At 38.5% G+C, this 23055-nt stretch overlaps 1 protein-coding gene across 3 annotated transcripts; it reads left to right on the plus strand.

Annotated features, from left to right (window-relative positions):
- The first annotated feature begins 60 nt into the window (after nucleotides 1–60).
- On the plus strand, nucleotides 61–22873 carry serpini1 (serpin peptidase inhibitor, clade I (neuroserpin), member 1). Of its 3 annotated transcripts, none has more exons than XM_027168077.2 (9): nucleotides 61–221; nucleotides 11384–11659; nucleotides 11880–12110; nucleotides 12264–12458; nucleotides 13584–13788; nucleotides 17422–17531; nucleotides 17884–17970; nucleotides 20574–20663; nucleotides 21199–22873. In XM_027168077.2, the coding sequence occupies exons 2-9, from the start codon at nucleotides 11404–11406 to the stop codon at nucleotides 21273–21275; spliced, it is 1251 nt and encodes a 416-aa protein (XP_027023878.1). In that variant the 5' UTR covers nucleotides 61–221; nucleotides 11384–11403; the 3' UTR covers nucleotides 21276–22873. The 3 variants fall into 3 exon arrangements, with proteins under 3 accessions (XP_027023878.1, XP_027023879.1, XP_027023876.2); XM_027168078.2 differs by having other exon boundaries at nucleotides 66–221; nucleotides 11390–11659; XM_027168075.2 differs by lacking the exon at nucleotides 61–221 and having other exon boundaries at nucleotides 17887–17970.
- The last annotated feature ends 182 nt before the right edge of the window (nucleotides 22874–23055 follow it).

Consider the following 23055-nt stretch of genomic DNA (forward strand, 5'->3'; position numbering starts at 1 on the left):
CCTGGTGGAAAAGGATTGACCAATCATAGATGAGAGGGGCGGAGCGAGTGCTGAATATATATAGTTATATATACAGCAGTAAGAACAACCTGCTTGTTCTGTGTGTTTGAGAGAGAGAGAGAGAGAGAGAGAGAGAGAGAGAGAGAGAGAGAGAGAGAGAGAGAGAGAGAGAGAGAGAGATTAATTGCATCTATTTCGGCTTCAGCATCTTTAAACTGACGGTAAGGATAACTAAAAAAATTATTCGGATATGTCGAGAACAATTGATTACATATGGAATTTATATATAGGCTTTTTATAGACACTAAAAAGGATAAACAACATGGCCATGCCTTTACATAAGATCAATGTTAGAATTCAGTTCATGTGAAATCATACCACATTTAATGTATGAATTAAATGAAAGCAAAGGGTGGGTGTGTGTGTGTGTGTGTGTGTGTGTGTGTGTGTGTGTGTGTGTGTGTGTGTGTGTGTGTGTGTTTCTTAATTTTCTGATAGTGTGTATTTTGTATTTAAAATTAGATAATATTCTTTTCCATATTGTCTATTATACGTATTACACTAAATGTTACACTGCAAACTGACAACTGAACTAATTCCATATCTAATGTGAGCTGAGCAGTTTCAATAGAAGAGATTAGGCCTTGAGGAAGCACTTTCAGTGGTCACAACATGGTCAGTATCACACAACTGCATAAATCTGATCACCACGACACAACCAATACTTTGTTGAAACACCTTCTTTTATTACAGCATAAAGTCTTTGTGAGTAAGACTGTTAAGTTCACACATCTAGAATTTTAGAATTTTATTCCACAGTCCACAGGTGCTCTGACTGGGCCATTCCTTGACTTTCCTGGTTTTCCTTTGTCTTGGCTTTCTGACCGATTACAGGTGGCGTTGTGCCAAATATCTTGGTATTTGGAGCTACACATTTTCCAGTGTATCTTGAGAAGTGCCCCTGGCCTAGCTGAAGAGAAGCAGGCCCAAAGCATAATGCTACCCCCACCATGCTTCACTATCGGTATGGTGTTCCTTGGATGATGCATTGAGTATTGCCTTTGCAATAAACATACCTTTTAGAATTAAGTCAGAGAAGATTACCGTTTCCCAGACCATAACACATTTTCACATATGGTTTGGGGTGTCTAAATGAATCTTTTGGTATAATTCAGACAGGCTTGCATATTCATTTTTGTAAGAAATGGCTACCGTCTTGCCACCCTACTGCACAGCCAAGACTTGTTCAGAATACAGGGGATGATAGCCACAAGCAAGGAGAGACCAGAACCTACCAGAAATTCTTGTAGGTCTTTCAGTGTTGCTGTTGTCCTCTTTATAGCCTCCCTTAGCATTATGTCCTCTAACATTCATCAACTTTGGAGGGTCATCCTGGTCTTTGCAATGTTTCTGTGGTGCCACATTTCTCCGCTTTTTGATTATGGTTTTGACAGTGTTCCATAGTACATTCAATATTGTTTTATATTGATTATTAATAATTATTAATATTTATAAAAAAAAAACATTTTAGCAGCTCTTTATGGCCCATGGCTCTCAGTAGAATGCAACTCCAAATTTATTTTATTTAAAGGCAGGTCCACACCAGTTCTGATTGTGACACTTTAACTCTAAAGACAGTTAGAGCTCTCATTATGAAAGTGTGTGCAGACTTATTGTCATTTCTGTATTTATTAACCTGCAATTTTGTAAGGCTTTTTAAATCCACTATAGAATATAACAGACATTTGTGTCTGTTACAATCTGATGCTAGTGTTACTTCTTATAGTGCATCATTATAGTACAGTTTCTGTTGCGGCAAAGTTGTTTGTTTTCTTGAAGCCAAGGGAAGAGAGAAAGTGTTGGTGTCATGATGTTATTCGGTATTTCTGGCATTGGCTCGTTGTGGAATCAGAGAGGAAGTTGATTTGAGCAGACAGAGGTGTGAAAGTGTTGCTCCAGAAAATCTTGTTTTTATGCTTCTATTAACGAGATTTGTAGAAATGTCTTGTCCTCCATAAGTGTGTCTATTTTAAATGACAGGTTCATGTTCTGCTTAAGACCGAGAATCAGCTCTAAGCATGAGAGAGAGGAAAAGAAAAAGGCAGAAAAGTGAGAGTAAGACCATATATTGATGGAGAGAGAACAGGAAAAGAATAAAATAAAGAGGAATTGAGGTAGAGAGAGCATAAGCACAGTATAAGAGAGAGAGAGAGAGAGAGAGAGAGAGAGAGAGAGAGAGAGAGAGAGAGAGAGGACAATGTACATTATATCATTATATCATTGGCTAATTGTGATAATTGTTCATTTCATTAATGATTCTGCATTAGGCTGCAGTATGAAAATGAGCCCTCTAAGCAACCATTGAATAGTTTTATTCTGTTCTGCAGGGTAAAACACAACATGCACACAAGTAGGCAATAACCAAAAAATGCACCGTTTTTAAAAACTCAAGTGAGAATATCAAGGTTTAAAAATGAGACTGTGAAAGAAAGAAAGAGTAAAGAAAGAATAATCATGATCTATAATAAATTATTTAAAAAATAAACCGGCATATTTTTCTAGTATTATTATTTTTAATACATGATTTTTGCTAATATTATTATAAACAATAGTTTCACACACATTTGTCACAACTTATCTCACAGGAATATTTTTTATGCAATGCCAACATTTACACAGATACAAAAAAATTATTCACTCATGTTTCCTACCTAGGGTATGACTGCCTTGCACATGTACAGTGGGGAGAACACGTGTTTGATACACGTCCAATTTTGCAGCTTTGCCCACTTACAAAGCACGTAGAAGTCTGTAATTTTTATCATAGGTACTCTTCAACCGTGAGTGACGGAATCTAAAACAAAAATCCAGAAAATCACATTGTATGATTTTTAAGTAATGAATTTGCATTTTATTGCATGACGTAAGTATTTGATGCATCTGAAAAGCAGAACTTAATATTTGGTACATAAACATCTGTTTACAATTACAGAGATCATACGTTTCCTGTAGTTCTTTACCAGGTTTGCACACACTGCAGCAGGGATTTTGGCCCACTCCTCAGTACAGACCATGTTTCCACCCCCATGCTTCACGGTTGGGATGGTGATCTTGGGGTTGTACTCATCCTTCTTCTTCCTCCAAACACAACGAGTAGAGTTTAGACCAAAAAGCTCTATAGTATTTTTGTCTCATTAGACCACAAGACCTTCTCCCATTCCTCGTCTGGATCATCCAGATGGTCAATGGCAAACTTCAGATGTCCCGGGACATGCGCTGGCTTGAGCAGGGGGACCTTGCGTGCGTTGCAGGATTTTAATCCATGACGGTGTAGTGTGTTACTAATGGTTTTCTTTGAGACCGTTGTCCCAGCTCTCTTCAGGTCATTGACTCGGTCCTGCCGTGCAGTTCTGGGCTGATCCCTCACCTTCCTCATGATCGTTGACACCCCATGATCTTGCATGGTGTGCCAGACCGAGGGAGATTGACCATCATCTTGAACTTCTTCTATTTTCTTATAATTGCACCAACAGTTGTTGCCTTCACACCAAGGTGCTTGCCTATCGTCCTGTAGCCCATCCCAGCCTAGGTGATCAAATACTTACGTCATGCAATAAAATGCAAATTAATTATTTAAAAATCATACAATGTGATTTTCTGGATTTTTGTTTTAGATTCCGTCACTCACAGTTGAAGTGTACCAATTATTATAACAATTAAAGACTTCTACATGCTTTTTAAGTGGGCAAACCTGCAAAATCGGCAGTGTATCAAACGCGTGTTCTCCCCACTGTATGTTTTACACATTTTAACTTTATTTATTCAAGTATTTATTTAAGTGAATCCAAGAATTACACACACAAACAATCTGTATTCATGAAGTCAATGAAACAGGTGCTGGTCAAAACTAGGAGGTACAAAGACAAACTATAATTTTTTATTTTATTTAACGTAACAAGCCTTTTTGACAAGACCTAGAAATCTTAGAAATATGAGTACACAAACAAATCAGTAACACAGAACAGGTGAACACAATCAGGTATCAAACCAATCCGAGTGAGAGGAAAAGAGATGTTCCATTTTGACAACATACAAAGCTTGTGTAACAAAAGCATATGATCAAGCATGCAGTCTTGCCTCCAACTTTGCATCAGGTCTGCACTTGGGCTTCTGCCAGATGATTACATCTGAATAAATCTATAACTATGCTTTCGAAAGGCACCTATAATGGGGTGGCACAAAGGGACCTGACAATGGTTTCTACTTCAATATGGAGTACCTCTGAAACCTGCCAAAGATTTCTACAGTGTTCGTTTTACCCCCAAGTCTACCCACAAAGCCGTGAAATAGTCACATGCTGAAATCTTCAAGGTTATGTTTGGTTATAAGGTGCATAACAGTTCGACCTTAAGGGTCACTCACTTTCACAGTAAGTTAAAAGTTTTTCTTGAAACTTGCATATGTTTTGGTAGATTAGGACTAACTTTCAAAATGTATTGCTATGTCTGGTGAACTTGCTCAAATGATGAAGGAAGTATTAATGCAGGTCTTCTTGGCATCCCGGAACACAGATTATTGCTTAAAAAACCTGTGAATGTCTGAAGAACCTCTCAGACTTATCGTTCCAAAAGCCCAATCATTTCTCTTCCGGTCTCCATTCTATACCGCAAAATTTGGTTAAACTACTCTGCTCATATGTAGTTTCACAGTCCGACAGTTGTTTTACCAGTAGGACAAATAGTGTGCTACATTTAATGACTATTTTTCATGAAACAGAACACAAGTGCCAGTTTTCAGGGAATATTTTTGGACATGATTCATAAGGCTTAGAATACCAGGTAGTGGGTGTCACAATGCAAGATGACTAAGACGTAATTGTGCCCTCGAGCCAATCAAGGCAGCTTCCTTATTAAATTCATACCCATGTACTCAAAGGCCATGCTAGATGTCATCTTTGGGGTGGCATAAGGAGAAAGCAAGGCGGTTTTATAGAGACTACATCCAATGCCAGGTGGATAGAGATGCCCATTATTTAATAGACATTTCTGATTGACAGAATATTACATCCTGAGTTGACCGAGTTTTAGAGCTTTTTTAAGGCTTTAAGATCATATTTCATCTGATAAAGCAAACCAGATGAGAACCAAAATGGGAAGCGTAGTATAGTAGACAATTTTGATTTGGAACTCAACCATAATCCAGAATATAAATCTATTAGTTACCATCAAAACAATTCAAATCATTTTAATGGTTGTAGGATGTAATGTTTTTCAGTTGTTTGTGGTTGATTTTTACTATAACTAATATGGATTTGCTGGTTGTATAATAGAATTAAATGAAAAATTACAAAAAGACTTAGACTTACAAAAAAGGATCATTGTAATGGATACAAATCAGAAACCCTGAGTGATTGTGCGATAATAATCTGTACAGACTTACTAAGAGTACGTTTAGGAGAACACTCACTACTAAATCCAGCAGCATATAGTAAATATCAAGTGTTTTTCTATGCAGATAAATGGCATCAGATACAAGTCATTCAAAAAGTAATAACAACAACCAGTTACAAATGAAAAGCCATTCATTAATTATGCAAGGCAATACAATATAGGGAAAACCATCTTGCATTACCTATAATGAAAAAATGATCAATTCATATCATCTTTATGTTTATACCATAATAATGTTGGTGAAAGACCTGGAGCCTATCCCATGAGACTTAGAGCACAAACCAGGGTTCACTCTGGAAAGGATTTTATGTATTTAGACAGACATATCAAAAATTAAACATTTTGAAACCAGGAGGGGGAAAAAGTGCCCAATTCCTGCATCCGTGATCATTAAGAGAGTAATTAGCGGTCAGGTGTAACTAAAGAAAGGCACAAGAATAGAATCGTATTTTTCCAACCTGGTTTCTGGATGTAGATGAACAGATTGAAATCTTTGTTCCCAAGGTTACCTGTTTGTTTATAGACGTTGATGAGGAACACATGGTTGTTGTTTACTTCCAACTATAATTACACCCCTTATGATTTCTTTTTCATGTGACTATCGTTTTATATGTGTATTGTTTGTATGCTTTCGCAGGAGTTTTCTTATATTCATGCACTAAGAGACTTTCAGGATGTAACATGTAACTAGTTTGAATGAAATTTCTGGATGTAGACAGACAAATGGTGATATTTTACTTGTGCAAGGGATGTTAAACTTATGGGAAGTTAAAAAGATGTTATGCCACATATTGTTGGTGTGCAAAAACACATTTTATTCAGATGTATTTAGTGGCTATAATCGGACCATTTAAAACTTGCAGCACAATATGTTTCACCTGAAGAAAAAGGTTGGCTAGCGTTGTTCTAGAGACCAGCGTTGTTCTAGAGACCAGCATTGTTCTAGAGACCAGCGTTGTTCTAGAGACCATTTCTAAGTAAATATTTGAACAGTGCAGCTTGATCTAGTATTGAGAACATTAAAGTCATGACATCACTTCTAGTTTTGTATGTGTGTTATTTTTTGAAGTGTGACTTCACTCCAGATGGAGATACAGTGGAGGTGGATGTGTAGGTGTGCAGTCAGAGCTTGATGGAGTGTCTTTCACACTCCATTGTTAAAAATAACTGTCTTTACAATTTGAACAGTTTGAAACCACTTAGGCGCATGGTGACATTAAACCACCCAGAAGAAAACACAAGGGTGTACTGCAAGGTTTGGTGTTTGTAACAGGGGACAAAAATAGTAACTGTGAGCAGAGGTTTAGCTGTAGCATTTGTAGCAGCCCTACTTTTGGTAATATTAGAGATATTTGTAAACTAGCTAAAGATTTCTTAGTTTAAAGGTGCAATCAGACCAAACACACACAAAGATTCACGTTCTGATAAAGCCAGTTCATTTGTATGGGAAAGGATGTGAGAATTTATTTGTTCGTAGTGGTGGTTTGCTTTTTTATGTAGATAATTGGCTACATAGTGAAGGTACATTCTGCATTTCTTTAAAAATCAGCATTTAGCGTTTATACTAACATGATGAAATAAATGCAAGTTGGTGTTTTAAGGGCATCTATTAAAGGTAGGTTCTCCGATTTTTTTAATGACAATGTTGACATAAAATCACCAAAACAAACACGCCCCTAAAACAAATGGGTCCCACCCCTGTATTGATAGCTCCGCCCACACACACATATGCAACCCAGGCAACTAATGGAAAGAAATGTGTCTTTATCATAGCTGAAGGGAAGAACAATGCGATTGCAGATAAACAAACAAGCAAAAATGACACACAAGCATAATCATGTAAAGGACAAAGGCATATATTAGTTCTGTGTAACAAAGCAAAACCAACATTACTCACCTATCGAGAAGGAAAAAAGCACCTCGACGTCTTGAGTAAAGTTGGCCACATATTCACAGATTCAAGTTTCCTGAGTCAACTCCTGAGCTAAACACTGTTACTAGACAAAACGCGGTTGTAGCTGCCTCTCTACATCACTACGATAGAAAAGAGGTGTTATTTGTGTAGTAACAGCGTTTAGCTCAGGAGTTATTGACTCTGGAAACTCCAATCTGTGAATATGCACCAACGTCTCGCTCCTTCAGTTCTCTCCAGCGCCAGGAAAGATGATCCTATATTAACACGGGTCCTACTTCTGGTCTTATCATAAGCCTTTCTTCACTTTCTTTGTTTTTATCCTCCATGTCAATGTTAAAACTGCTTTCTGCTAATGTCACACTGAACACTCTCTCCGCCGCATATTGACAAGCCCCGCCCCTTCCTGCTCATTGGCTACACGTTTGTTTTGTTTTTTTGTTTATTTTTCGGCCTGACTCAGTTTTCTGAAGCATTTCTCAAAAATCGGAGACCCTACCTTTAAACACTGGAAATGAAATGTAAAAGTTACTGTAGTTTTATATTTTGGTGCATTTTAATTTTGATATTTATGAACTATTTATGAAAATATTGTATTATATGAACGTTATCTCCAAGTTTTAAAGCTTAAGATTTAGCTTTAATGAAATAAATGGTACTTGTTAGTAATAGAGATCAGTGTAAGATTTTCTGACACACAATGTTGTGAAACTAAGCTTTAACTTTGAGCCTAAAGCCACCGAGTTTATCTGAGTTCCAGTGTTGTCTGGAGTTCCTCATTTGGCTTGTTCAGTTTCTCCCTGGTGGCTGGATGGCTTTTATTCACAACTCAGTCTTGCTTGAAAGAAAAAAGGTCACTGGATCTGCTGTTTCCAGGCGTCTTTTCTCCTTCGTTCACAAGCGGGTGTCTGTTTTCTTCGCAGCAGTTAGGCCTTTGCGTTGTAAGACACACGGGTGTCTCCTGGCTCCGGGAACTGAAAGGTATTCAGGAAGGTCCATAGGATATGTTGGTGCATATTTAACTAATGTGCTATGTTTCTATGTTGTGTTTTATCACACCAAAGGAGTAGTGAATTTAGTGTATTATTTGAGGTATTCTTGACTCGATGACTCAAAATATTGCCATTACAGTGTTCTAGTTTTATGAGAAGACTTTATTGTGCACACAAGTCTGCATGTCACATTTACAGATAGACCTTACTTTCAGATTTCCAGATTTAGATATCTTTCCAAGTTTACCAGATCAGATCATCTGCTCAATTGGTAATATATAGCCAGAGACAGTTTGATCTTTTATTTATTTATAATTTAGAAAGACTTGCTGACAGAATAGAAATCCACTAAAATATCTGTCCATAAATGTTCTATTTATTTTACTCATTTTTACCGTGATGTGCCAGTAACTTAAATCTTTTTATTATTATTATTATTATTATTATTATTATTATTATTATTATTATTATTATTATTATTATTATCTAATTGACATTCACTCCAGTTAATCCCGATTTATTTAACGAGACCGCTCCGGATTTACTGAAATTGACGACACAGAGACACATACAATTTTATTTCTTTCCCTTTCTCAGATATAGACAGATTTTGTGCTACACTTACATTTATAGCCTTTGGCAGACGCCCTTATCCAGAACAGCTTACAGAAGTGAAGGGTTTTACATATAAATTTAAATTTGATCTCCTTTATACAGCTGAGTAATTAAGGGTTAAGGGGCCTTACTCAAGGTCCCAGCACTGACAGTTTGGTGGTCCAGTGACAGCTTGATGGATGGAGGCAAGTCACATACACACACACACACACATTTCTGCTCATACAAAAAAATATTTGTATCTCTCTCTGCACCATAAACAATGTTGCCCAGCAACTGGAAAATCAGAATTGGAAAGAGGATTAGGGTGGGTGTGTGTGTATGTGTATGTGTGTGTATGTGTGTGTGTGTGTGTAGGTAGCAGTGTAGCGAATAATCAATCATTCTTGGCACATACACACTGCGCAGAGGATAGAGTCAGCCTGAAAATCACTTTTAGTTCCTGAAAATGTAGCTGAATCCAATAGAATATAGTCCTTTTACTCGTCTCTACCATTGTGTGTCTTTCTCCTTCTCTCTGTCTCTATTCTTCTTTCTCTCTTTGTTCACTTCATCCTCTTACCTTGTCTCTGCCTTTTTTCTGTTTCTTTCTATGTTTTTATTTCATTCTATTGAATAATGCACACTATTATAAAAAAAGAGAGAGAGAGAAAAAAAAATGCACATAAATTGTGTACATCTGCACACCTCACTACATTGATACACCAAAAAAAGTAATCTAGGCATCAGCTAGACTTTCAGCTTTCACCAGAAAGCTCTAGGAGTTTCTGTTTTGAATGCATGTCCAGTTGCTGCATCTGCATCCAAACGCGGCAAGAAAAAATCCAGAAAAGAAGTGATGTGTTAAGAGTCACGCTTTGATCTCAATGGTGAAAGGGGATGAATATTGCACACAGCAGCATAGACCTACAGTTCTCAATAAATAAAACATAGTATAACACTCTGACAGGTATTGCAAACATTTGGAAATGTGTTTATTTCATCAAAAGCAAAGTCTTCCTCGGTCTTGAAGTTTTTCATATTTGAGAAAAAAGTGCACCTCTACCTCAGTGAACATACGGTCTCTCCTCACTGAGCAGTCAGAATCTACCGCTGTGCCTTTTCAATAGGACATCTCTGGGCACCGAGCCTGTACTTAATCTCACACTGTGAAAAGATACTCTGCCAGTTTGTACTCTCTGTTTAGGACCTGATAGCGCTGTAATCATGACTGGGTGTGGGAGTTATCTCAGTTCTAAATTAGATAGTTTGGATCAGTCTGATAATCTGGTTTACAATGATTAGGATGTAGTGAGCAATGCTTGTCTAATCCTGCTAGGCTTTTATATTTATACAAAATCCCCTTGCTCATCCTTTTTAGTGTAAGCATGACAAGATGTTAACAATGTCTGCAGAATTTAATGAATATCTGTCTTAATAGTTTGGTGTAGGGAGGACAAAATCTGCAATGGAACATGTAATATGATCTAGGGGAGTTTTCTGAGGAACATAATGGTATTGGTAGCCTAGTCCTGGATATATTTCCAGGGACCTGTGATTGCCTTGCATGGTTGTAGTCCTGCCAACAAATAGAGAGAATTTTTTGCAGAACCAGTTATGTCAATGGTGTAAACACTCTTTTCTGGTGATGTTCCCATACTGCAAAAGTTATTCAGGAGTTGTCTGATAAACAGCTGGATGAAGCGTAACGCTCTCCAAATACGAGCAGAGTTTTCTTTATTTTCATGACTATGAAAATTGTAGATTCACACTGAAGGCATCAAAACTATGAATTAACACATGTGGAATTATATACATAACAAAAAAGTGTGAACCAACTGAAAAGATGTCCTATTCTAGGTTCTTCAAAGTAGCCACCTTTTGCTTTGATTACTGCTTTGCACACTCTTGGCATTCTCTTGATGAGCTTCAAGAGGTAGTCACCTGAAATGGTCTTCAAACAGTCTTGAAGGAGTTCCCAGAGATGCTTAGCACTTGTTGGCCCTTTTGCCTTCACTCTGCGGTCCAGCTCACCCCAAACCATCTCGATTGGGTTCAGGTCCTGTGGAGGCCAGGTCATCTGGCACAGCACCCCATTACTCTCCTTCATGGTCAAATAGCCCTTACACAGCCTGGAGGTGTGTTTGGGGTCATTGTCCTGTTGAAAAGGTGGTGTGTCCAAACTTTTGGTCTGTACTGTAGATAACTCTGACACACCGCCAACATCCCAATAAGATCATTCAGAAACACAGTTTCTTTATGTATTTATATTTTCTTCTTCACTCCAACATCTCTTTTCTTCTTACTGTCCATATATCTTTCCCTAACTTTTTTCCATCTCTTCCTGTCCCGTTGTTCTTATTCCTTTCACTGTTGCCTCTCTTTGTCCATTTGTTCTTTCCCGTCATTCTTATTATTATTATTTCTCCCTCCAGCTCCAGTTCTGTCAACCACCATGTTGGCTGTCGGACTCTTCGTGTCCCTTCTGTTGCTACGAGTTAGCTGTTGCTTGGTGACCGAGGTTCCAGAGGACGCAAGTGCTGAGTTCTGGGTCAGACTGTACCATCAGCTTCAGATGGCAGGGGCCGACGACAACATCATCTTCTCTCCGCTGAGCTTGGCACTGGCCCTGGGCATGGTAGAGCTGGGGGCTCGAGGGTCCTCACTGCAGCAGATCAGACAGGCTGTGGGTTACACACAGTACAGAGAAGGTAAAGAAGCCTAATAGCTGAGAATAATCATCACTTATCAAAATCTAATTTGTAAATTACAGGGTTACCCCATTAGGTTAGTGTAAGTCCAGTGAACAAAACATTAAAAATGAAGATCTTCTAAGTTTTATTGATCATTTAGAGGTGTGTGTGTGTGTGTGTGTGTGTGTGTGTGTGTGTGTGTGTGTGTGTGTGTGTGTGTGTGTGTGTGTTCCCACAGACGAGGAGTTCGCTGTCCTCAAGAACCTAACCCAGGCTTTGGTTGGAGAAGAGACCCAGTATGTGGTGCATTTGGCAAACGCTGTATTCCTGCAGACCGGCGTTCACTTTAGCCCTGAGTTCCTGAAGCTCATTAAACATTATTTCCATGCTGAAGCAGAAACAGTGGACTTTAACGAGTCAGCCACTGTGGCTCAACACATCAATGCCTGGGTCCAAAACCACACAGCAAGTAAGTACCCAGACATTGAGATCATTTCAGTTGAGGTCATCAAGTAAGAAAGCAAGCCCTTCAGAGACAAAGATCATATGATTTAAAACACAAGGCAATACAGAACACTGAGTCTAAAGCTTTTCATATTCTTCTTTTTTCTGTCCTGTGCAGGTAAGATTCATGACCTGGTTTCGGCAGAAGATTTTAGCAGCTCGACAAGAATAACACTGATTAACGCAGTTTACTTTCGAGGCAGCTGGAAAAATCAGTTTTGTCCTGAAAACACAAGAACATTTTCCTTTAGCAAAGATGATGGAAGTGAGGTCCAAACGCTGATGATGTACCAACAGGGTGACTTTTACTATGGTGAGGAATGAATATTCACTTTTAATTTTATCAGTTGGAAACCAGTAATATCACTTATTTCCACTCCTGTCTTTGGTGCATGCTGTTCTAGGAAAGTAATCAACCACATAAATGTATTTATATCATACATTTGAATCTTTTAATATTCTGTTTTTGAATATTGCTGGATGTCTGGGGGGGAAAAAAGTCATTACCTTTCGCTTGATATGACAAAATGCAGCTTACTGAGGAAATCCAAAGCCCTCAGTCTTGAAGACTTGAAGGAGCAACCTTAGGTTATGTTTCTCTGATGGTTATAAAATGCTGATCATCCAGATTCCTTCCAAAAATGCTAAATAATTCCCTGTGAAAGTGCATCAGGAACCAATGCATTAAATTTTCTGATCACTCAGAATCAAGGATTGCACAACGTTGGGTTAGAATTTAAATGTTCATCCATCTGACAAATGCAAGTACAAACCTTCATCAATTTCCTACACATACAATTGTCAGTTTATTAGGTACACTTTCTCTAAAAAAAGGTAATTAATAAGTAGACAATCTTATCTCATCAGTTTACATACTGAATTTGTCAGCCCATTAATCCTTTCCATCTTTGGAACGGGTTAGAATCCAGTGGTTAGAAACCAAACACTGCCAAACAAATAGAGAATGATTAGCACTAGCCTGACAATTAACACCACTAAATAAATATTTCAGCTACAAGGTGCACCAGCAACTTGGATGTTGGCTAAAGGCATTCAGTGTGAATAATGCCTAATGCCAGCATAGTTGCAAAAGGCAGTCACTTTCCATGGGTAAAATTTTAATTGCGCCATCTACAGTATCGGAGCACTGGAATGCGATGACCATGTAAGCTTGTGAAGCTGTTTTCATTTTAATGCAGACTGTAAAAAAATTACATAGTGATAGAAATAGGATTCTACATGTTGCATGTATCCAGGCCAAAGAACATAAATAATTGTTTAGGGTTATATTTTAATAACCAATAAAAAAGAAATGGTATATTTTTTGAGGAGGCATATACAGAAGCGCATGTCACTGCGCTGCTTCTTTTCAAAATATCAGCTAAACAGAAGCTTACAAAGACAAACAACCCTTCACTTGCTTTTTACCGCTGTGCAGGTGAGTTCAGCGATGGCAGCTCAGAGGCAGGAGGAGTGTATCAGGTGTTGGAGATGCCCTATGAAGGTGAAGACATGAGCATGATGATCGTTTTGCCAAGACAGGAAGTTCTGCTGGCCTCGTTAGAACCGATCATCAAAGCATCGCTGATTGAGGACTGGGCAAACAATGTCAAGAAGCAGAAAGTCGAGGTTTACCTGCCCAGGTGAGAGACCTAGATAATGATTTTTGTCTAGGCAAGTCAGTTAAATGTAATATAAATTAAAGGTGCGGTGCACAATGTTTGAAAGCCGATGTTAACTATTGAAATCACCAAACCAATTACGCCCCTAACCCAAATGGGTGTCACCCATGTTTTGATAGCTCCGCCCCACACATACTCGGGCAACTATTATGGCGGAACCTGCTGGGGCAGCTGACCGAGGGATATTTTTATCAATAAATGAACTCAATGAGTAATACTATGGTATTACAAATGTGTTTTTGTAGTACTGTGTGTTGTACCGTGAAAGGTTTAGCTCCGTTTCACGCAGAAGACGTTCAGTTCTCTCCAGCACTGGAAAGCTGATCCTCTATTAACACGGGTCCCTTGCCTTATCGTAAGCCTTTTTCCGCTTTTCGTTTTTATCGGCCATGTCTGTTTCAATTGCTTTCGGCTAATGTCAGACATGCGGACTGAACACTCTCTCTGCCGCATATTGACAAGACACGCCCCTGTCTGCTCATTGGCTACACGTTTGTTTGGTTTGTCGGCCCGAACAAAACAATGTGCACCCCACCTTTAACACAGTTAAGGATTAAAAAATAAAGGCTACATTCAGAACAAGATATCAGTCTTTATACTTTTAGAGAAGGCTACAGTAGCTACATCCTAGAATGAATTCTACCGAATCGTAGGTGTATAGAAATGTTTTTGATTGACACAAGGCCAGATGCTGATGTCTGACAGGCAGCAATCACTCATGCTGTATGGAGGAAAAGAAATAATATAGACAGGGTGCATCTCAATCAGCTCTCTAGGTGGTGAATGAGTACAACATGTACACAAGTTTGTGCACTGATAAGAACCATGGCTCATTACACCCTGGGACACTGACAACTAAATATCTCACTTTTATCCAGAGCAACATTTTTATCTCATTTTATACAACTGAGCAATTGAGGATTAAGGACTTTGAGCCATCAGGCCACTGCAGAACAATTTCTTTCTGTCTGAGAAAAGTATTATCTGAGAAAAGTATTAACTTTTATATATTCAGGGACTTTGAATGGGTTGTAAAATTAGAAGAATATAATACTCCCTGTGAGTGTACGTTGTAGCCTCGTGGGCTGTCTTTTATGATTCTGCTGATAAATCGAGTAGGCATTATGTTTTGGGGTTGTCCATCCAAGATTCTCATTAGTGCCATATCTCAAGAACAAGTGGTGATCACTGTAACCAGCAGAAGAACTGATTAGATTGTTGAACTGAGCCAAACAGGATCAATTTTACAGCAAGGTCAGTTTTACAGTTTTGCTTTAATAGCATCCTTCCTGTTGGATGTATACTTTTAAGGGTATTTCTGGAATACAAATTAGTAACAAGAAGAATTGGACTTGTGGCAGGTCATCTTCATCTACAGCATTAGCATATGTTTTTGTATGCTACGATGTGGCTGCAAAGCCACAGATTGTCTAAAATGAATGCTTTAATTTTAGAGCAGAGAATAATGTTTGAGCAAAACCAACAAAGAGCTTTGGTCTGGTCCTCCTGTTCTCCTCTATCATCTGGTTTAAAACCTAAGATACAGTTAAATGGAAGGTAGGACAGGAATGAAGCAATTGGGCAATATTATTGGTTATTACAATATTTTAATAAGGAAATAATAATGATGATATTATTATTGCTCTAAGGTCTACTGATTAGTCTGGGTCCCCAGGACTAGTAGACTTGTGGACAATCGGTGTTCCTTGGCATGCAAGTACATTTATTAGGTTAAGTTTTGGTGCCAAAGTCTTTATCCTTTTGTCCACAGAAAAATGCCTTACTGAGTGTAACTAAAATATTTGGTCATGTGGTTTATGATGAAGTGGGACACAACCTTGCCATCTGCTGTAATACACACCTAATCAAGAATGCATTCTGGTCATTGAACAAAAATAAAAATAAAAAAAATCACTAAACAATAAACAGTAACCTAATGTAATACCACAGTTCTCGTTTTTCTAATATATTATCAGGACTAGGATAAGACTACGGTAGACTGAGGCAGGGGTTGCCAAACATTTCAGACCGTGACCCCCAGTATTAGACTGCTGATGACCCGCTAATTAAAAATAAATAAATAAAGTTTCTGGAAATCCTCTCACAACCGCCAGACCCCCACACAGCGACCCCCAGTTTGGGAACTGCTGGACTAAGGTGTATGCGTACACAGAGTCTCCCCACTCATCTGGAATTTCAGTATTTACTTTATATTACTTTTATTTAGTAACTATTATTGCATTTGGTAATAATAACCAGATAGATATTAATTTAGTTGCCATTTTTACCCTAATTATGTTGGTTTCTGGATAATAAATACTTGACTATGGGAAGCACATCAGGGCTTTGACTTTGATCTAATTTGCAATTCCTGTTTATTTTTCAGGAGATATTCTCTCCTTCTACCACATCGTGTTCTATAGGATTCAGATCCGGTTAGGATCTGGGAAGGTCTCTTAAGAACAGAGGAAGCCATTGTTGTTTTCATGAAACCAGTTTGAGATGACTTTGGCTTTGTGTCTCGGTGTGTTCGAAGATGGTAAATTGTGGTGATTTAAGGGTTGCACATAATCAGCAAGAGTACTCAAATTAAAAGGCTGTGTCAACAGAAAGTGTGCCAAGAAAACATTTCCCACACTATTACACCACCTCCATGAGCCTAGACTGTGAACACAAGGCAGGCTGGGTTCATGGGTTCATGATGTTTGCACCAAACTGTTACCCTAACAGGGGGCACGGTGGCACCTCACACCTCCAGGGTCGGGGTTCGATTCCCGCCTCCGCCTTGTGTGTGCAGAGTTTGCATGTTCTCCCCGTGTCTTGGGGGTTTTCTCCGGGTACTCCGGTTTCCTCCCCCGGTCCAAAGACATGCATGGTAGGTTGATTGGCATCTCTGGAAAATTGTCCGTAGTGTGTGAGTGAATGAGAGTGTGTGTGTGCGCCCTGCGATGGGTTGGCACTCCGTCCAGGGTGTATCCTGCCTCAACGCCTGATGACGCCTGAGATAGGCACAGGCTCCCCGTGACCCGAGTAGTTCAGATAAAGCGGTAGAAAATGAGTGAGTGAGTGTTACCCTAACATCTACTGTATGTGCCTCAACATCCTGTCAGCTCAAACCAGTGTGATCATTCTCCTTTTAAGCACTCTCATCAACAAGGCATTTCAGTCTGCAGATCTGCTGCTCACAGGATGCTTTTTTTGTTCATGGCACCATTCTGAGTAAAGCCTTGAGACTATTGTGTGTGTGAAAATTCCAGGAGATCAGCAGTTCTCAGTAGAGATTCTCAAACAAGCCCATATGCCACTATCGATCATTCCATGCTCAAAAACACAGACCTTTTTTTCCCCACTCATTCTGATGGAGGAAGTGATCACTACTCGAATCTGCTAATCTATTTCCGCAATGATTTTCTGCAGTGCTCTGTTGCCACATGATCGGCTGATTAGATTTCATGAATGAGAGTCTACAGGTGTTCCTAATAAAGTGCTCAGTAAGGGTGTTGTATGTTTTGGGTTAAAGATTAAAAAAACTTACACTGTGTTCTTAACATTGTGTAAGGTTATATTTTTTGTTTTATTTGGATGATGACGCAGGTTTAAAGTGGAGCAGACGATTGACCTGAAAGAAGTATTACAGCAGCTTGGCATCAAGAACATTTTTACCAAAGAAGCAGACCTGTCGGCCATGACAGCGGAGACAGGAGGTGTGCATGTTTCTCAGAATATTACAAGCATATCTAGGAAGTGTCCTAGTTCTTTGTTGCAGAGTCTTAAAAAGTTGCACTTATTATGACAATACCTTTTTATTATTATCATTATTTTCAGTTCCCTCTTCCTGAATAAAATTTTTCTCCTCCTCCTGCTGTATAATCCTTGCATCCTTCTCCCTCACTTGTTTTCATTCTGCGTTTTCTTTTTCACTTCACCCCTTCTTTGTCTTTCACTTGCGCTCTCTCCTAACTTCTTCTACACTATGTCCTGTTTGTTTGACCTACCCTTTGTCTCTGTCCCTTTTTTGCCGTTTTATTTCACCTCTCCTTCTGTTCTGATCTGCAGAAGGGGAGAATCTGTTCATCGGGAAAGCTGTGCAAAAGTCTTACCTGGAGGTGACGGAGGAGGGAGCAGAGGGAGCTGCCGCATCAGGTGCACTCATTTGTTTCAGCTCACTCGCTTTCATTTATTATCATTTTCTCTTTTATCTAATTACATGTAACAGTGACAAACACTGTCTTGTCATTCTCACTTTGCCTTCTTAAATCCCCCTTTTCATTTCTCAGCTTCTCTTTTCATTTCTCAATCATACATGTTTCTTAACATCAACCAAATCATATTAAACTAAAAGCTAGTAGGTGTTCCAGGGATGAATTTATTGCTAGTTGCCATGATTTCACTGGGAAGAGAAGATGTGGCCTAGAGCTGTTGTTACATGTACAGTCAGGTCCATAAATATTGGGACATTGACACAATTCTAACTTTTTTGGCTCTATACACCACCACAATGGATTTTAAATGAAACAAATAAGTTGTGCTTTAACTGCAGACTGTCAGCTTTAATTTGAGGGCATTTACATCCACATCAGGTGAACGGTGTAGGAATTACAACAGTTTGCACATGTGCCTCCCACTTGTTAAGGGACCAAAAGTAATGGGACAGAATATAATCATAAATCAAACTTTCACTTTTTTTTAATACTTGGTTGCAAATCCTTTACAGTCAATTACAGCCTGAAGTCTGGAACACATAGACAGTGATGCTCTGCCAGGCCTCTACTGCAACTGTCTTCAGTTCCTGCTTGTTCTTGGGGCATTTTCCCTTCAGTTTTGTCTTCAGAAAGTGAAATGCATGCTCAATCGGATTCAGGTCAGGTGATTGACTTGGCCATTGCATAACATTCCACTTTTTTCCCTTAAAAAACTCTTTGGTTGCTTTTGCAGTATGCTTTGGGTCATTGTCCATCTGCACTGTGAAGCGCCGTCCTGTTGTGAACACCCTTCACAACAGTTGACCAGATCAAGAACACTCTCCAGGAGGTAGGTGTATGTGTGTCAAACTCAACAATCAAGAGAAGACTTCACCAGCCTGAATACAGAGGGTTCACCACAAGATGTAAACCATTGGTTAGCCTCAAAAACAGGAAGGCCAGGTTAGAGTTTGCCAAACAACATCTAATAAATGCCTCCACAGTTCTGGAACAACATCCTATGGACAGATAAGACCAAGATCAACTTGTACCAGAGTGATGGGAAGAGAAGGAAAGGAACTGCTCATGATCCTAAGCATACCACCTCATCAGTGAAGCATGGTGGTGGTAGTGTCATGGCGTGGGCATGTACGGCTGCCAATGGAACTGGTTCTCTTGTATTTATTGATGATGTGACTGCTGACAAAAGCAGCAGTATGAATTCTGAAGTGTTTCGGGTAATATTATCTGCTCATATTCAGCCAAATGCTTCAGAACTCATTGGACGGCACTTCACAGTGCAGATGGACAATGACCCAAAGCATACTGCAAAAGCAACCACAGTTTTTTAAGGGAAAAAAGGGGAATGTTATGCAATGGCCAAGTCAATCACCTGACCTGAATCCGATTGAGCATGCATTTCACTTTCTGAAGACAAAACTGAAGGGAAAATGCCCCAAGAACAAGCAGGAACTGAAGACAGTTGCAGTAGAGGCCTGGCAGAGCATCACTGTCTATGCGTTCCAGACTTCAGGCTGTAATTGACTGTAAAGGATTTGCAACCAAGTATTAAAAAAGTGAAAGTTTGATTTATGATAATTATTGTCCCATTACTTTTGGTCCCTTAACAAGTGGGGGACACATGTGCAAACTGTTGTAATTCCTACACCGTTCACCTGATTTGGATGTAAATGCCCTCAAATTAAAGCTGACAGTCTGCAGTTAAAGCACAACTTGTTCGTTTCATTTCAAATCCATTGTGGTGGTGTATAGAGCCAAAAATGTTAGAATTGTGTCAATGTCCCAATATTTATGGACCTGACTGTATGTGGTGTTAGGTGTTTATCATTTTATACAACATAAAACGTACTGTTACATTACGTGTACTGTTACATTATGTTGCTGTCAAGTGAACACACCCAATAATAGTTTTACTCTATATCCTCCCCTTCTCTCCAAGCTTTATAATTCCTTCCACTCTTACCCTCCTCAGATTGGACTGAAAGCTTCTAAATATTAATTTATCTGTAAGAGCACCCTCTGGTGTTCAGTCACTGTTCCTGTTTTGAGGAATATTCAGTTTCTCACAGGACTAAAGATTTCAGTATACATACATACATACATACATACATACATACACACACACTGTGTCTGCTTCCAAATTAGATCATCTCAGTATATGACTAACAAGACCAAGCTTCTTACACTAGTCCACACATACTAAAATAGCACACAGAGACCACACCTCTTTCTGTGGGACAGAGTCACACAGAGAACACCCCTTTTTCTCTTGGACAGACTGACACAGAGGTTATGCCTCTTTCTGTGGGACAGACTGACACAGAGGTTATGCCTCTTTCTGTGGGACAGACACAGAAGGCCGGCAGTCTGGCATGAGCCACACCTTCTGTACTGTGAGACTGTCTGGTGTAAAACTACTTAATCCATACAAAGATCCCCAAATCAGTTTGGTGTTCAATGCCACCAAATTTTACATTTCATGCTGTTTCATTGCCACAAGTACAACAGTTCAAGTGAGTTGATGGGGTCTATTTTCTTTCATAGGAATGATTGCTATGGCGAGGAACATGGTGTTATACCCTCAGGTTATGGCTGATCATCCCTTCTTCTTTATCATCCGGAACAGGAAGACAGGTATAAGATACTATCAGATCTACAGTATATCTGTTGTCTGTTTAATAAATGTCTACTTTGTAAAAACAAGATGTCTGATGTCTGCCAGAGCCTTCAGTTTAGAAAATGACAAACTTTGGCTTAGTAATAAAATTTAATATAAGAACAGATTCATATATTAGCAGAGTAAGTTTCTATTAAAATGTAATCTGCAAATCAGTTTGTTTTTCATACAGTTCTGTCAAATTGGCTTGAGCGAAAGCACATCAAACTGTACATTGAGGAAGAAAGTGATTCTGGCTTATCAGTGATGTTACTGTTTCTTGTCAATTTCTATAGAGAAAATTGTCACATGGTGCCACACAAGTCTGCATAACATACAAACAATTAAATAGTTACACATGTAGACTTTGGAAAACACCAAAACAGAGGCTTTATGCTTTAAACAAAACCAAAAATAAAGTGTACATGGTTTATTTGTTTGACATATAGATTTAAAATTTGTTGATTGTTGATTAAACTGTCCTTTTAATATTATGTGTGTGTTTTCTTGTAGGCTCCATCCTTTTCATGGGTCGAGTCATGAACCCGGAGGTCGTCGATCCGTTCGATCCTGACTTGGATTCTGTTTAACGCACCAGTAATCAAATTAACAAGGCCAAATGAGTGCCATTGCCATTTTTTTCCATTCATGGTTTTCTACAGGGAGTTCCCTGCATACACAAATTATACTCTACATCATATGTGATTGTATTTTGATACTCAGCTTTAACCACAAGAGCAGATGTTGTAAATATATATCGGGGATAACGGTCTCCGTGGCCATGATAGTAAAAGCAGCACATGCATTTATACGTATTTATTGAAATAATGATCTTCATTTCTTTTTTCAGATATTTATTGAATATATAATTCAGATATTTGTAGATATTTATTGAATATAAACGTGCAGTGTTCTCTTGTCTTTCTCCATCTTGCTTTTTATCTTTTTCCTCACTGTCCTAAATCTTGGTATTTTTAATCTTCGATGTGGCTGAAGTACTGCTGAAATATTGACATGCCTTATAAAATGAGTTTTCATTTTCATGAATGTACAGTCGAGGAAGCAGGGTTACCATGGTGACTCAGTGTGCAGACCATCTGTTTGGTGTACAGGGATTTGAATAAGAGACACACCAGCTGTATTCTTGATTTCAGAAATAAATATGAATGTGGAAAAGCTGCCGTTCAATCATCAGGTATAAGGAATATTGCATTATTGCAGATAATGTAGAAGAATGTACTTATCAGATACTGTGTGACTGAAAATACCATCATTATTTATCTGTGCTGTGGGTGTTTATGATGACTAATAATCTTCTTCTTTGTTGTGAAAATGTAAACTATTATTACTGTCAGAATTATTTTTTCTTGTATCCTGACATATGAAATTATTCTAACCTCGGATATAAGCATGGATTCCGAACTCTTTTATTGATAGTAGATGATATCAGAACAGCTCATCAATCAACACTAAACAATGCACTCCATATTAAAGTGCATTGAGAGAAAACAAGAATATACAACATGTGCAAGACATGTGCTAAGGTAATGCGTGAAAACGTAACAGAAGAGTATATGCAAATGTTTCAGTGGTACAGACAGACTGAAACTTAGTCATTTCCTACCTACCTACCTAACAGATGACCTTATAATTCTAACACTAATGATAATAGCTTAATACCAGCAGAAATAGGAGTGCAGAATTAATACTGCAACAAAGATGTTAGTCCAAAATTAAATCACAGCCTCTCATCAAAATGCCATAATGACACCGTATTGGTCTATTTGTATATTTACTAAGTCAACGATTTAGCTAGTTACATAGCTATGCCGTTTTAAATAACACAATGTAAAACCACTGGAATTAACATTTTCCAAACATATGTCTTAAGTATGCCTAATGCCGCCATAGTCTGTGTGAGGACCTCTGTATAAGTCCCAATGATGGATGTGTCTTCTTGATGTGCATATGGTTGTCTTAAAACAAGTCCTATGCATAGTGTGTAAACATTTGATTGTATCCAAATCCAATTATAATCCAAACCAATTGTTTTGACTTTTGTTATAACAGCTTGTTGTAGGTCTTGTGGCTCTGAATAGTTCACATGACCTTAGCATGTATGTACAGTGAAAATAAAAACAGTCAGCACACCCCTGTTAAAAGGGAAGGTTTATCTTATGACCCTCAATAGTTGTGTTCGCTCATTTTCATCAGTCTGAATCATTTTATTTATGTATTTATGTATCAGTTATGTACCCTAAACATTTTAATTTGACTCAAATGTTCATTTGCTTGTGCATTACGTATATTCCAAGAAAAATTTCATCCGACCCACGTATTTGGTATTGGCACAAGTTTTTCATCAGATGC

Source organism: Tachysurus fulvidraco, chromosome 13 (assembly GCF_022655615.1).
Source record: "Tachysurus fulvidraco isolate hzauxx_2018 chromosome 13, HZAU_PFXX_2.0, whole genome shotgun sequence".
Lineage (NCBI taxonomy): Eukaryota > Metazoa > Chordata > Actinopteri > Siluriformes > Bagridae > Tachysurus > Tachysurus fulvidraco.